The 14820-nt window shown below is 58.2% G+C and overlaps 1 protein-coding gene and 1 long non-coding RNA gene across 7 annotated transcripts; one reads left to right on the forward strand and one right to left on the reverse strand.

The window, feature by feature from the left end:
- Positions 1–521: 521 nt before the first annotated feature.
- Positions 522–12598, forward strand: LIMD2 (LIM domain containing 2). Of its 6 annotated transcripts, none has more exons than XM_064399866.1 (5): positions 522–843; positions 9198–9334; positions 10906–10950; positions 11369–11508; positions 11905–12598. In XM_064399866.1, exons 2-5 carry the CDS (start codon positions 9293–9295, stop codon positions 12062–12064), a joined length of 387 nt encoding a protein of 128 aa, XP_064255936.1. In that variant the 5' UTR covers positions 522–843; positions 9198–9292; the 3' UTR covers positions 12065–12598. The 6 variants fall into 6 exon arrangements, with proteins under 6 accessions (XP_064255936.1, XP_064255934.1, XP_064255935.1 ...); XM_064399864.1 differs by lacking the exon at positions 522–843 and adding an exon at positions 856–1005; XM_064399865.1 differs by lacking the exon at positions 522–843 and adding an exon at positions 857–1001.
- Positions 3296–7776, reverse strand: LOC135286705 (uncharacterized). Its single transcript, XR_010350801.1, has 2 exons — positions 7290–7776; positions 3296–3523 (listed from the first exon to the last, which is right to left on the reverse strand). It is a non-coding gene; the product is annotated as an uncharacterized LOC135286705 (long non-coding RNA).
- Positions 12599–14820: the final 2222 nt, after the last annotated feature.

Here is a 14820-nt window from a genome sequence, read left to right on the forward strand (position 1 = left end):
CTGCCCAGCCCCCTTCTCTCTGCACAGCCCCCTGCTCTCTGCACAGCCCCCTGCTCTCTGCACAGCCCCCTGCCCTGCACAGCCCCCTGCTCTCTGCACAGCCTTCCATCTGCGTGTGGCTGTCCCACCGCTGGCTCACATCTGGAGTGGAATTCCTCATTTATTCGCACCCGATGGCAGCCAGCCTGATCGGCACCGACGCTCTTTGGGCAACGCAGAGGTGGTGAATCACACCACTGCTCTCTCCTTGTCCAGCAATCACTCCCGTGAACTCCTCAGTGGTGTTTTTTGTACAGGGAATTTCAGGCAGACTGCACACAGAACACCTGTCTCTGCAGCTGGGCTCAGGCTTCGGGCCACCTCCAGCCAGCGTTTGGCTCTTTCCAGTGGCATCACACTGTGTTCAGGAGCCAAACAAGAATATTTGTTCCAGCATCATCATTTTCAAAGATACTCCCATCACTCCGTTGTATATTTTCCTCCATTTATGGCCCAGTGGAGGGCTATGAGAGCTTAAGGTAAAATCCTCAGAGCTACAGGTTATTGCTGCCTCTCTCCTGACCCGTGGCCATTCTGGCTTCCTCGGCTGGCGTGAAACCACCTCCAGGTTTTGACTATCAATATTTATACTTATTTCTGATGTTTTGCCGTGTTCATGGGGAAATCCCAGCCCTCCAAGGGAAGCTGCTCTTATAGCCCAGGCAGTGCTTTTGCTCGGCCCACGGGACCCTGCTCTGGCAGATCCACCTTGCACAGCCCCGCTCCCACGCTCGGCTCGTCAGCTCTGCATGGAATAACCCTGGATTTCTGAAACCACCGCAGATCAGCTGTACCCCTTGGAGGGTGAGCAGTGGGGAGCACTGGAACCCTCCTTTCCCGCTGCTGCCTGATAAGATCCTTCCTGTACAAGCAGCGAGCTGAGGTGTGGGAAATGTGCAAAAAGGCTTTTGCAGACGCTGGAGGGATGGATCCTTTGGGATGCTCCAGGATCCCTTACCGGGGTGGGTGAGTGCCACGCGGGGAGAGCCGTGTCCAAAGCTTAGGGCGAAGCCAACCTGCACTCGCAGCTCACGGGAGAGAGGCGCTAATTACCGGGGGGGTTAATTGCACCCTGTGCCAGAAAGCAGAAGGGTCGCTCCGGGGCCGGCGCTGCGGGGTCGGGGAGGCTGCGGGCGACCAGGCAGAGAGGGAGCGGGGAAGGTTTGGGGTTAGAGGCTGGCTCCACACAAAGGAGCGAGCGGCTGGGAGCCGGCTCGGCGCCGGGAGCCAATCGCTGCCGCGGCCCCGCGATAAAAGGGCTCGGAGCCGGCGCGGGCAGCGCAGGAAGCGGCTCCGCTGCACGGCCGCGGCCTCTGCGGCGGGACACGGGCAGCACGGCACGGCACGGCCCCGCCCTGCGGACCCTCCGGTGAGCTCGGCTCGGGGGCGGCGGGAGGCGGCGGCCAGACAATGCCGGCCGCGGCAGCGGGGCTCGCCCGCACCGGGGCTGCCCGATCGCCGGGCACGCCGGGCTGGGGGAGCCGGGGGAGCCGGAGCGAGGGGCGGGCGGGCGGGGGGCAGCGATGGAGAGGAGCGGGGAGAGCCCCGGGGAGCGGCTGCGCTGCTCGGGAGCCGCCCCGGGCTCGGTCCTGGGCTCGGTCCCGGCCCCGGGTTCGGTCTCGGTCCCGGTTCCGCAGCACTGGGCTCGGTCCCGGCCCCGCGCCCCGGGTTCGGGCTCGGTCTCGGTCCCGGATTCTGTCTCGGTCCCGGTTCCGCAGCACCGGGTTCGGTCTCGGCCCCCGCGCCCCGGGCTCGGGTTTGGTCCCGGCCCCGCGCCCCGGTCTCGGTCCCGGTCCCGCAGCACCGGGCTCGGTCTCGGTGCCGGTCCCGGGCTCGGGCTCGGTCCCGGCCCCGCGCCCCGGGTTCGACCCCGGTTCCGCAGCACCGGCGGCTGCTCGGAGAAGGAGGTTCGGAAGGCGGGCAGCGGGGCCGGGGAGCGGGGCGAGCTCCCGTGCCCGAGGCAGCCCCGGGAGAGGGGTCGGTAGCAGGCCCGTGCTGGGGGGATGCGCTCCGGGGTGCGCGTTTTTTCAGCTGTAGTCCCCTCTTTGTTGTCTGGACAGATCCGTTTTATTAAGCTGATCAGAAAGAGCGGAGATGGAAGGAAAACCTGTTAGATCCCGACTCCTTGTCCCCCTTGGGTAATGCCTGCCGGCTCCCGATGGTGTGGCTCCTGCCGCCTCATCCAGCCTGCGTTTAAACCTTTGCAGCGACAGGTCTTTCATCACTTCCCTGGGGAGGCTGTTGCATGACTGTGAGATTTAATAGCAACACAAATGCCCTGGGCTCTGACATAGCCCTTAACAGGCAGGGATCTCCCAGGGCTTCACAAAGGAGAGCAGCTCTGTTTTCATCGAGGGGAGGGGGGAAAAGGGGAACAGAAAAAATGAAATTATTTCTCCACTGACACCCAAAATTAGCAGCAGATTTAGGAATGAAGCCCAGGTCTCCCAAGTCCCACTCTGGTGCTGTAACTACTGTGTTTTGAACCAGCCTGATCTGTCTAATCCCCTTGGATCACTTCAAACAAGCCAAGATACCTTATAGATCATATTTATGATCATTTTTCTGCTGATTTTTTTCATGGTGTGGGTATCAGTTTCGTAAAAAATCTAATAATCCAGCCTTGAAAATTGGGCTTTGTCCGCCAAAGACGTCGTGTGAGGGCTCTCACAGGGAAGACATCTGGTGCCTCAGCTGAGCTGTTGTGTGTTTAAGGCCAGGAGTAGCACATCTGCAGCTTTATTAATGTAGATTACAAAATAATTGCAGGGCAATCGACCAAGTCTGACACAGGCCCAGTGTAAATGTCCTTTTTAAATGGGAGTCCTGCAAGAAGCAAATTCCCAGTTCCAAACTGAGGGTCTGTCAGAACCAACCTCTTGGGCTTTGCAAAATGGGAGATGAATCTTCCTTCTTATCCAGCCTAAACCCAGGTTCCTGACCCTTTTTTGGTCAGCAAAAATCCCAGGAGACTTCTCATTAGGGAAGGGAATTCCTCTTCTGATTTCCTTCAGTGGGCAACTCCTGGGAGTCTTCAACTGCCCCTCTAGCCCTGGAGGGTGATGAAGTTTTTCTTTTCCTTTTCTCCCACCCTCAGCTCTTGCAGGGTTTTGCCAGGCAGCTGCCATGTCCCCCCCAAGACATGCTTTTCCCTCCCAGTTAAGTCATTTTTATCTGCCATCTGGGGGTGTTGCAGTGCTTACCTCGCTCTTAGCAAAAGCCCTGGGATGGAAAACATTAAATCTGGACAAAAGGATTATTGCAATATCAGTGTTAAGCACACTTTAGACATATTTCTTACTCCTGTGGTGTGCCCATAACCCTCTCCATATGTCCAGCTCGGGTTTTTCAGTGGCAAGATGCCTCAGCTTCCTCTGATGTGCCTCTCCAGGGATTACTTTTCCTGGCACACTCATTGCTCCACTGCAATCTTGTGGATTTCAGAGAACCAGATCCTATGCTGGGCTCTATGGTACCTTGGATCCTAAAAGGAAGGATAGAGATGAAGGCTGAAAATAGCTGGGGCAGCTCAGAAAGAATATTTGGAGAGATTTAACTACCAATATGATTTTGGTTGTGTTTTCTTATACAATCTGCATTTGGACAGCAAACAGTGCTTTTTGTAAGGCTTGTGTGGAGGCAGAGACCATGGAAAGGGGCTGTGCTGTGTTTTGGAGTGCCAGGAACTGGACCCACTCCTGCTCTTACTGCATCTGCAGGTGATGAAACAGGAAAAGCTTTTTGTGGGGTCTCTAGGGCCCAGGAGATGGGCTCACCCCGTGGAATCCTTCAGGGGGATCCTTCAGGCTGGAAAAGCTCTCTAAGATCACAGTGTCCAACCATTCCCACAGCACCGCCAAGGCCACCCCTAACCATGTCCCCAAGTGCCACCTCCCCGTGGCCTTAAACCCCTCCAGGGATGGGGACTCCACAGGAAATGCCAGTCCAGAGTCTGGTGAGGAACAGGTGATGTTCCACGAGAGGAAATCAGCCAGGGCAACACTGCGAGGCTGTGTTAGAGCAAGGAGGAAATTACAGGCAATTACAGCTCCATTAACTGGAGTACAAGGAAAGGTGGGTTTCTAGAACAGGTTCTGGAAGAGCAATCAAAGATGTGCTGTTGGGAAGCAGAACAAAATTCTGGGTGGTTTTAACACAGCTCGTGTCACGCTGGCTCAGTGTCTTCCTTGGATGTGATAAATGACTTCTGAAACAACAGGGCCTCGTGACAGAGCCCCAAGGAAATTATTCTTTTGGGTGGAGACAGGAAAAAGGACAGGGAAAAGAGAGCAAAATGCAAGGAAGACACTTGGATTCTTCTGCAAGGAGGGATGTAAGGGCACATCAGGCCAGAGGTGTTCAGGGGTGCTGCAGTTTTGTGTCAGAGTACCAAGGTCTGAGATCTCCCAGTGTGGAGCTGCCAGACCTGTTTGATGGGGCCACCACGGTGCCTGTGGCAACAGAGAGCCCACCAGGTGAGAACAGCTTCAAAGGAATCTGCTTCTCCTGGCTGTGGTCACTCTTTATGAATCCCACCGAGAGGCAAAATATGATGGGAGAAGAACTAATGTCTAATGGTAAATGGATGTACATTTGTGTAGGAAAGCAGGGTGATGTTTCCAGGTGGAAATGGTTTATGGAGGAGATCAGGGAAGAGCTGACAAGGGCAGGGAAGCCATGAGCTTCTGTTTGTCTGTTGGGCTTGTTTGCAGCAGGTTGAACCTCATTAGTCCCTTCTGCAGAGCTTCCAAGATTTCTCCCAGTGAAGCACTTCTGTCTAATGTCCAGCCTGAACCTCTCAACCTGCAATTTTTGTCTGGCACTACTGAGAATATGTCTCTGCTTGAAAAAGCCTCTTCTCATCCTCCTGGCAGGATTTCTGCTGTGCTTCTCTGCTCTATCTGAACAAGGAGATCCCAGGGAGCAGAGACTCCCTTCAGATCACGATTTTTAATGGATGCCATTAAACACAGCCAAATCCCAGGAGTGTGCTGCCTCAGTTTCTGCTTCTGGACAGCAGGTGAATCCCAGCAGCATCCTCCTGGCCTGTGTGCCCCTCACTGAGAGGCAGGGCAGGGACCAGCCCAGTCCCCTGGTGCTTCCAGGGCTGCACTTCCTCCTCAGGGGAGGCAGGGATGAAAGTGGCAGAGGGGAGCGGGTGGGCAGGGGCTTCCCTTGGGCTCTCCCTCACTCCTGTGCGTCCCCCATTGTTGCCCTGACAAAGGCAGCCCTGTTCCTCCCCACAACCACTCCTTGTCAGCATCCCTCAGCATTTCGGCTGCAGATTTCCTGCCCACTGGCAGCCTCTCAAGAGGCAGAACGTGGATGGAAAGGGGATTAGTGGAGCAGGCTGCTGGAAGGTGGCTCCTGGCTGTGGGGTGAGGCAGGGGCAGGCCCACTCCCCAGGAAATCTGAGGAGGAGGGTCAGGGTGTCCCCAGAAATGTTGGGATTCTCCTTCTTGAAGTCCTCCACCCTGTGCTGAGCCAGCAGGGCCCTGCTCTGTGTCCCCACTACCATGAGGTCAAGTGGCTGGCTCAAAGCCACACAAGAGCCAAGACCTGAAGCAGAATTAAGGGATTCCACGCCTGAAGCAGGAGCTGTGGCCACCACTCCATCATGCCTTCCCTGGCCCTGCTGTGCCTGGCTCTGGCCTGGCCTGTTTGATGCTGGTTTTACACCACACTTTGTTTCATGGTGTGGGTCAGCTGTGAGACCCCAAGACTGCAGAAACTGAGCCTTGGGAGCTGGGTGATTCCCAGGCTCAGGAGACAGGCTCTTCCAGCTCCTGCTCACCTCTTCCCCACACTGGCCAGCTGAGAGGGATGATGGCCGTGGAGCTGGAGGGTCAGCGCTGCCCTGTGTGTGGGTTTCACTGATCCTGCACAGGATCTCATGGCTGTCCATCCCCACAGCCACCAGCTCAGCCCAAGATTTCCTGGGGAAAGGCCTGGCAGCCTCTCCCAGCTGCCTCCCCTGCCCATGCCTCGCCATGCTCTGGGGACACTCCACGTCCTCCCAGGATGGAGGAGGAAGGGGGCCCGGCTCCCCCACGCCGTGCTTTGCCTTTGGGAAAGCCTCCTGCAATGGAGCAGTGATCCCTGAAATAAACAAACCCTTCCTGGGGCTGCTAATGGGAACCATCTGGCAGAGAGGGGCCCCTCGCCCTCCGCGCTCAGGCTCCTTCCCTGGCGGAACGTGCCGGGCTGGGCCTGCACGGCTGGGCCTGCACTGCTGGGCCTGCGTGGGGTCTGCACGGGTGGGTCTGCACAGCTGGGCCTGCATTGGGGCAGCCCTGCTGGGCCTGCACGGCTGGGCCTGCACGGCTGGGCCTGCGTGGGGCCTGCACGGCTGGGCCTGCACGGCTGGGCCTGCATTGGGGCAGCCCTGCTGGGCCTGCACGGCTGGGCCTGCACGGCTGGGTCTGCATTGGGCCTGCACGGCTGGGTCAGCCCTGCTGGGCCTGCATTGGGGCAGCCCTGCTGGGCCTGCGCTGGTGACTCTGCACTGCTGGGCCTGCACTGCTGGGCCTGCATTGGGGACAGCCCTGCTGGGTTTGCACTGCTGGGCCTGCACTGGTGGCTCTGCACTGGGTCAGTCCTGCTGGGCCTGCATTGGGCCTGCACTGGTGGCTCTGCACTTCTGGGCCTGCACTGCTGGGCCTGCATTGGGGACAGCCCTGCTGGGTCTGCACTGGTGGCTCTGCACTGGGTCAGTCCTGCTAGCTCTGCATTAGGGACAGCTCTGCTGGGCCTGCATTGGGCCTGCACTGGTGGGCCTGCACTGGGTCAGTCCTGCTGGGTCTGCACTACTTTGTCTGCACTGGGGCCTGCCCTGCTGGGCTTGTCCTGCTGGGCCTGCACTTGTGGCTCTGCACTGGACCAGCCCTGGTGGCTCTGCATTAGGGACAGCCCTGCTGGGCTGGCCCTGCTTCGTCTGCACTGGGCCAGCCCTGGTGGCCCCTCTGGGAACGGGGAAAGGCTCCCTGCACCCCTCCCGGCTGCAGGAAACCTGACCCTTCAGAGGCGGGCTGAGGTCGGGGGGCTGCCTTGAGGGGCCACCCCAGATGTTCTCTCTCCCTCCATCTGCCCCAGGGTCAGGCAGGAAGGTGAGAGGGGATGCAGGAGGCTGTTGGGGAGAAGCTCTGTGATGGAGCAGCATTGCTTTCCTCCCCTCAAACTGCTCCCTGCTTGGAGCTCTCAGTTGCTACAAGGGCAGGATGAGAAAGGCTGGAAGGCAAAGGGGTTCACACCTTGTCCTGAGCCCAAAACCTGAAACTGCTGGCATGACGTGGAGAGGAGGACAGTCCTCACTCCTGCTGTTCCCAGGCAGTGCAAGTGGCTAAGGCCTTCAGGGAGCTGAGGTCTGGAACAGTCAGATCTGGCAGTTATGGTGCCAGTCAGGGTAGAATTGAAAGGAAAGAGGTTTGGGGGCATGAGGAGCAGAGAAACAAATAGGGGGTGGAAGTAAAAATGAGCTTATCAGAGAACCCCTGAATGGTTTGGGTTGGAGGGGCCTTGAAGCTCATCTCATCCCACCCCCTGCCATGGCAGGGACCTTCCACTGGAGCAGCTTCTGGGGAAGGGCAGGAGGGGTGTGGGGAGTCTGGAAACACCGAGGGGAAGAAGGTGGCTGGGGCTGGGGAGGAAGACGAGGGAAGGGAAGTTGGGGAGGACAAACATTTGTAAGAAAGGCTGGGGTGAAGGTGAAAAGCAGGTGAAAAGGGGGAGGGCTGTGCATCCGTGTCAGAGGTGTGTGTGCAGTGGGGACACCGGGTTTTCTGGGTCCCTCACATCCCCCGCAGGGTCTGTGCTGGGCTGTAGGACCTGACAGACCCTGGAGGCACGAAGAGAAGGTCCTGTCCCAGGGATGGGGGCAGGCAGGGGCTGTGGGGCGGGCCCTGGCCCGCAGCAGATGCTGGGTTCAGCAGCAGCTGCCTGAGAGCAGGAAATAACAACCAAACCGCAGAGAGACGGGAAATGATTCTGATAGAGCAGGCTGGGCCTCAGCTGAGGCTGTGAAACGTCTGCAAGCAGGGCTGTGCAGCCCCAGGGCTGTGAGGGGCACCCACCGAGTGCCCAGGACCTGGGGAAATGGTCTTTCAACTCTGAAAGCAGCCATGAATTTCAGGAGCTTTGCTGGATGTAACTCAAGCCTGCTGTCAGCTGCTGGGGGTTTGGCAGCCAAAGAGCCCCCCAAAACTCAGGATATGATTGCAAATGTCCCTGTGAGGTGGGCATTGAGGAGATGCCCCTGCCCCAAGCCCTCCACCCTGCCATGTCTCTGCCCTGGGGCTTTCTCAGGGTCTAGCCCAGTCCTTGGGCAGCAGGAAGGTTTTTGGGGTGGCAATATGAGGCCAAGGGGGTTCAGTAGGACAGGAAAGCAGCCCCAGACAGAGGCAGGTGCTGGTTTTTCAGCCTCCATTGCAGAGCCACCCCTTCACCCTCCTTTTCTCTGCTCTGCTCCTTCCTTGGCAGCATCACTCAACCCCACAGCTCTGTCCTCTGTATTCAAACCAGGGCTCATCCTTCACGGGTGCTTTGAAGGTAAAGTGTGGTGGGGAAAACCCCCTGAGGAGCTGTCAGTGCCTTTTTAGCTCTTTTTTACCAAAAGGGGTGATTTGCAATGCTGGTGTTTTTTCCTGTGCTGGTCCCAGCCCTGTCAGCCTCATCCTCCCAGGCACTCAGCACAGGGCTCAGCCTAAAGGCTCCTCCAGAAAACAAAATCCCCATCACTTGCTCTGCTGAGCTGTGAACCGTGAGACTTTTCTGGGCTAAAATTAGACTAAAACCACAGTCCTTCCTCCAGCAACACCAGTCCTTTAGTGGCTGCCTTAGTGGGACACGGGCTGCTGGTTTGGCTGTTTTGTTTGGGGTCAGCCTTGCTGCCCGTGGCGTGGTCATTGCCTGGCAGGTGCTTCCACACGTGGGCTTGGAGCAGAAGCCATCCCATCACCTTCCAGGTGTTCAGAGCCCCAAACCCTGCTGCTATCACAGTATTCCAGACCTGTCCAGCTCTGTGTGCCTCAGTTCTGGGCTCCCCCAGGAAGCCCCAGCCCAGCAGGGCTGATCTGACCCTGGAGGGAGCTTTGAGCACTCAGCAGCTCCTGCTGGGTTTGGTGATGAAACCAGCCCCACTCCTGATGACATTTCCTTTCCAGGTGTTGCAAGAGGTCTGTCTTTGACACCACTGCAGGGAGCATCGACCCACGGCCTTCCAGCTCAGGATTAAACAGAGGGAGAAGGGAGAGGAACCATGTTCCAGGCCACGGGAGCCGCCAGCCCAGCCCCAGCTCATGTACGTGGCACCCTGGGGTTTGTGTGGGAATTTCAGCTGGGTTTGGGCTCTCAGGGGGGAAGGCTGTGCACAGAAGCTCTGTTCCTGCCCTGACATTTTAGGGTGATCAGAGGCACAGTCACAGCTACTCAAACAACAGAACTGGGGACAGGAATGTTCCAGCAGAAGGTGCTGTTTGCTGAGCACGCTGGGCTCCAGCCTCAGGCTCTGCTCCATCCACAGCTCCTCGAGCTGCTGGCTGTTTGTTTGTGTTTCCATGGCTTTCCTTGATCACAATTGAGAGCCTTCGAGCTGCTGCTGAGGGCTGGAGTGATTGGAGATGGAAAAACATAAAGGTTCAAGAACATCTCCTGCTGGGACAGGATACGGCCCTGCCCCGAGGGAAGATCTGTCAGATATGGAATGGAGAGCGTGCCTGGCCAGGAGGCTGCCGAGAAGTGACAGCAGCCCTGGGCTGCTGCAGCCTTGGGAACGGATGTCTCAGCTCTGCTCAGCTGAGCCTGGAAACAGCCTGTTAAATCCTAACCCCAGGAGAGCACCTGCGGTTGTTCTCCCAGTGCCAAGGGATGCAACTGGTTTGACACAGGCGGAGCCTCCTCGCTGCCCGTGTCCCACTGTTGACTTTGGCTCCTGCTTCCAGCCCCGTGGGACTGGGAGGAAGATCAGTCCCTGACCTCAGGCAGTGAGAGCAGCTGGGAAACCTCTGAGGAGGCAGCTCGGCGAGGGGAGAGCTTCCTGTGCCTCTCTTGGACAAACTGTTTCCAAAAATACAAAGGAGAAGTGATGGGGAAGGACAAGGCGGGAGGAACAGGGGGTGGGGATCAGCCTGGGGGCAGAGAGGGGCAGTGCTGGGCGGGCAGAGCCAAACTGCAGCCAGGACAAGGACAGCAGGGTGACATCCTGGGGGGATGTCCTGGGGTCACCCTGCCCGGCCTTGGGAACAAGGTGTGAGGGGGATGAGCCAGCCCTGGCTGGTCACCCTGCTGGGGTGCCCTTGGATCCCGACTTTGGGAAGGAGGGAGCACTTCCATCAGTGCCAGGGAGGGTGAAACCCCTGGGGTGGCTGTCAGGGACCCAGCAGGTGTGGGGTGGGTGCAGGATGTGCCCTGGTGAGGGGGGAGCAGGGGGGGTTTGGAAGGGATTTGCAGATGGGACACGGTGCAGGGAGACCCTGGGGCACAGGGAGAGGCTGCTCAGTGCTTGGGTCTGTGCCCTGGTGCTGCAGGGCTGGGCAGCCCCAGAGCTCAGAGCTCTGCCCTGTGCCCTCCCCACACCCCCGAGGTGCCCTCGTTTCCTGCACAGCCCCAGAGGGGCTGAAATGAGGAACTGGAAACAAAACCTCAGCCCCAAGAGGCTCTGGGACAGTGAGGGGCACCCAGCTGTACCCAGGGGGAATGGGCCAGTGCCCCCTGAGCCCTGTGCACCCCCAGCAAGAGGAGCTAATGACCCTGCTCCAAGGGGCAGGAGCAGCATCTGGAGCAGAGCTGCTGTGTGGGGCCACGGGTGATGGTTTACAGGTCACAGAGGGGTCTGTGGCAAGCTCTCATTTTGCTTTCTCCTTCCCTTTTTAGGAGGCCAAAACCAGCTCAGGAGGCAGCACAGTGCAGCGCTCCAAGGTACCTTTGCTTTTTCTGCTCCATAGAATCATCTCAGAATGGCCTGGGGTGGAATGGACCTCAGAGCCCACCCAGAGCCACCCCTGCCATGGCAGGGACACCTTCCACTGTCCCAGGCTGCTCCCAGCCCTGTCCAGCCTGGCCTTGGGCACTGCCAGGGGTTCAGGGGCAGCCACAGCTCTGTGCCAGGGCTCATCCTGCTGATCCTTGGCAAGGGTGGAAGGGCCAAAAGCCCACGGGCCAAGCTCCAGCCCAGCCCAGCATCAGGAGTGGCCCAGGGAGGGTGAGGGAGATGGGGCTGCTTCCTTCCCCCCAGTGCTCCCGTGAATGGAGGGAAGACAAGAGGGCAGTGCAGGGATCTAGGCTGTCCCAAACTCCTCCCTCATCCTCTGTCTCCCTTTGCTCTGCCCTTGGCCAGTCCTTCAGCCTGAAGGCGCAGGTGAAGGAGATGTGCACTGCCTGCCAGAAAACCGTGTACCCCATGGAGCGCCTGGTGGCCGATAAATTCGTCTTCCACAACTCCTGCTTCTGCTGCAAGCACTGCCACGCCAAGCTCAGGTGAGCCAGGCTGTCCCCGTGCTGGGACCCTCCCAAATAGTCCCCCCCATCACAGCCCCTCACTTGGCCAAAGACCCCCAGCCCACCCAGCACAGCAAAGCAAAGGTTTATCTGCACAGCTGGGCCCAAGGGGCAGCCAAACCCTCCCTGGTGTGGAAGGGGAGATGCTTTCCCTTGAGAGCAGCCCCAGGGGAACACGGAGCTGAGCCAGAGCCTCCTTCTAGAGGACTCAAAGCCGAGGCTGACCCCTCATTTCTACTCACAGCAGCCTCTGCTGGTGGGAGGGAGCTGTTGGCCCTAAGGGTCCCCTCCTGCACGCTGTCCCCTCTGCTGTCCCAGTGTCCCCAGGCTGCATCCCAGTCTCCCTGCCTGGCTAACCCTGCCCTCCCTCCCCAGCCTGGGCAGCTACGCCGCGCTCCACGGGGAATTCTACTGCAAGCCCCACTTCCAGCAGCTCTTCAAGAGTAAAGGCAACTACGACGAAGGCTTCGGGCGCAAGCAGCACAAGGAGCTGTGGGTGCACAAGGAGGTGGAGAGCAGCACCAAGTCGGCGTGAGCGGGGCCAGCCCCGCTCTGGAGCCCTGCAGGAGCTGAGCTGGGTGAACTGAGCTGATGTAGAGCAGGACCTGGGGCAGGGAGAGGGGAGCCCTTCTTTGGAGGGTGCTCAGAGGGGTCCTGCAGGCTGGAAGGACAGGGCAGAGGTGAGCAGGGTGTAGTCCCCACACCTGAAGCCCTCCTCTCTGCAGGCTCCTCTCCCCAGTGAGATCAGAGCAGCAGCAATGCCCCCCATGGGACCCCCAGCCCTGTCACCATGGAGAAGGGATGAGCTGGGGGCTTATCCAGCCTGGGAGCCACTGCAGAGCTCCCAGCTCTGCCAGCCCTGCACTGCTGGGGCTCTGGCTGAGGAGGGTCCTTGGTTTTACATCAGCTCAGTTCAGCTGGGATGGTTTCAGCCTTAAGGATGTTGCCCTGCCACGGTTTCAGTGTCTGTTTTTTATATTTGCCTTCCACTGGTACGTTCTGCGCTGGAGCCTCGCGGCAGCTTCACCTGCGCGCCTTTATTTTTGTAATACAAGGTTTCCCAGCCTTCCCTGCCTCGTCCTGTGTTCCCAGGGGCCTGGGGAGGTGGGACTAGTGGTCAGCTCTGCCTCTTACTGCCCAGGCAGTGTGGAAGGAGCTTGTGTCCCTGGAAGTATTCCTGGATCCCTGTGTGTGAGTGAGGCTGGCGGGGAGGGAAGGGAAAGAGCCCTCTGCTCTTTGGGGAGTGCTCAGAGGGGTCCTGCACACCATGAGGACTGAGCAGAGATGAGCAGAGTGCAGAAGCCCCCCTGGAAGCCCCCACGTTTTTGAGAACTGAATGAGGATTTCAAACTCCACATCAGTGTTGCCCTGTGAGCTGCACAGCCCAGCTGGAACCTTCCACCAGCTTCCAAAGGGAGCCCAGACCACCCTCAAAAGGCATTCACCAGCCTGGGCATCCCCTAGATCCACCCCTCTGCCCTGACATGTCTCACCCTCTCCCCTCCACGTCAGTGCCTGCCCCTCAGTGCCTCTGAGGGGGCAGAATGGGATCGGTGCTGGGCTGGCCTCAGTCTGCCTTGGGCCCACCCCACTCCCAATCCCCTGGTTTGGATAGCACAGTCCACACTAATTAATGAGCCAAAATGCAGGAAAACCAGAGCAAGTGGATGAGTCTGGTTTTAATTATTATTTACCTCTTTCCTCCAGGCACACTTTGTACAGCTGTGCTCAGGAGCCCCATGTCTTTCAAATTTTACAGGAGTTGGGCTTTTCAGAGACCCCACATAGATCAACAGCCTGTGATATGAACATCCCTGACTGATCCCATCAGCTCTGCCGAGCATGTCCAGTCTGGGAGAAGCCAGACACAGCCATGGAAACAGGAGATAAGGATGAAAGATGGGGAGGGGTGGTCCAGAGGAGGAAGAGATGGCACAAATAGCCCCTGTGGTGCTCCCCCTGCTCAGTACAGCCCTTCTGGGGCTCAGGGGGTGCACCCACAGCCAGGCAGCAGCTCCACAGTGACCCAGGTCACAGTGACATCTGATTTTGGGGACAGCACTGGCTGGGTGACCACAGGAGCCTGAGGCTGGACAAGTTAATTCTTATTTTCACTGAACCTTTTTCAAAGGGCTCCTGGGCAGGCATGGCCTGGGGACACACAGCCAGCACAGGGACTGTGCACACAGACCCTGGCAAGGCTCTCAGGGGGATTTTGGGATTTACACCCCAAAAAAGCCACCCCTGAGCAGCCCTGCTGAGGAGCTGTGATGCTGCAGGCTTGGGGCCCCTTCCCCGGCCCCTTCCTTCTTCAGAAGGCTCAGAAAATGAAAGCAGAGCCCTCGGTTCCACTTCCTGCCTCTGGCTGGCCTCACTTCCCATTCCCTCAGCTCCCAGGCTGCTGCCCAGCAGCATTTGAACCCTGCAGGATGATTTCAGGGGGGTAGGAAAGCATGGAACCCCCAGGCTTTTTAGACTGGGTTTTCAGTTAGAAAGAGAACATGAAACCAGAGAAATAATGATCTTTCCTTCCCTCCTCCGAGTTGAAATTTGAGATTTTATCTAAAGCCATTCTCCACCCTGAGTCCTGTCCCTGGTGATGAGAGCAGAGGTTGGAGCTGCAGCCCCTGGTGAGCTCTGACCTCAGACCTCCAGGTGGGCAAGCCAAGAGCTCTGGGGACAGAAGGTGACAGAGAACCCTGCAGCATCTGGCAAGAGAAGCAGGAGCTGGGAGATCAGTTCTGCCTGCAGCCCCCTGAGGATGTTGCCCAGAGCTGCACTTGGCTGATGAATTCCTTCAGGGGACAGGGAGGGCAGGAGAGCAGGTGGAATTCCTGCAGTGTCCTGTGCAAGGCAAAGAACTGGACAGGATGTGGCCTGTGGGTCCCTTGCAGCTCAGGATATTCTGTGTCTGTGGGGAAATCCCAGTTAAGAACACACACTTTGTATTTCTGGAAAGTAGGAATACACACTCTGTATTCCTGGAAAGCAGAATTACTATGGAGCTACTTTCTTTTGAGGGGAGTGACCAGAAGGGGAGTCCAGGAGAAAACTGACCATCAGACAAGGCCAAGATGTGAATTGCATCAAACTGAGCACACTGAGGGGAAAGGAGCAGAAAGGTGAAGGTGCCAGAGAGCTCCCAGGGCCCTCCTTGGGCAAAGGCAGGAGCTGGGGGCTCTGACACCCAGGGGGTGCCAGGAGCTTTGCTCTGGTTCCAGGAGACATTTCTGTTCTGAGATATCTGCACTTGATGGGTCTCATCTGTGCTGGCACAGCCCAGGAGTCACA

This window comes from Passer domesticus, chromosome 27 (genome assembly GCF_036417665.1).
Source record: "Passer domesticus isolate bPasDom1 chromosome 27, bPasDom1.hap1, whole genome shotgun sequence".
NCBI lineage: Eukaryota > Metazoa > Chordata > Aves > Passeriformes > Passeridae > Passer > Passer domesticus.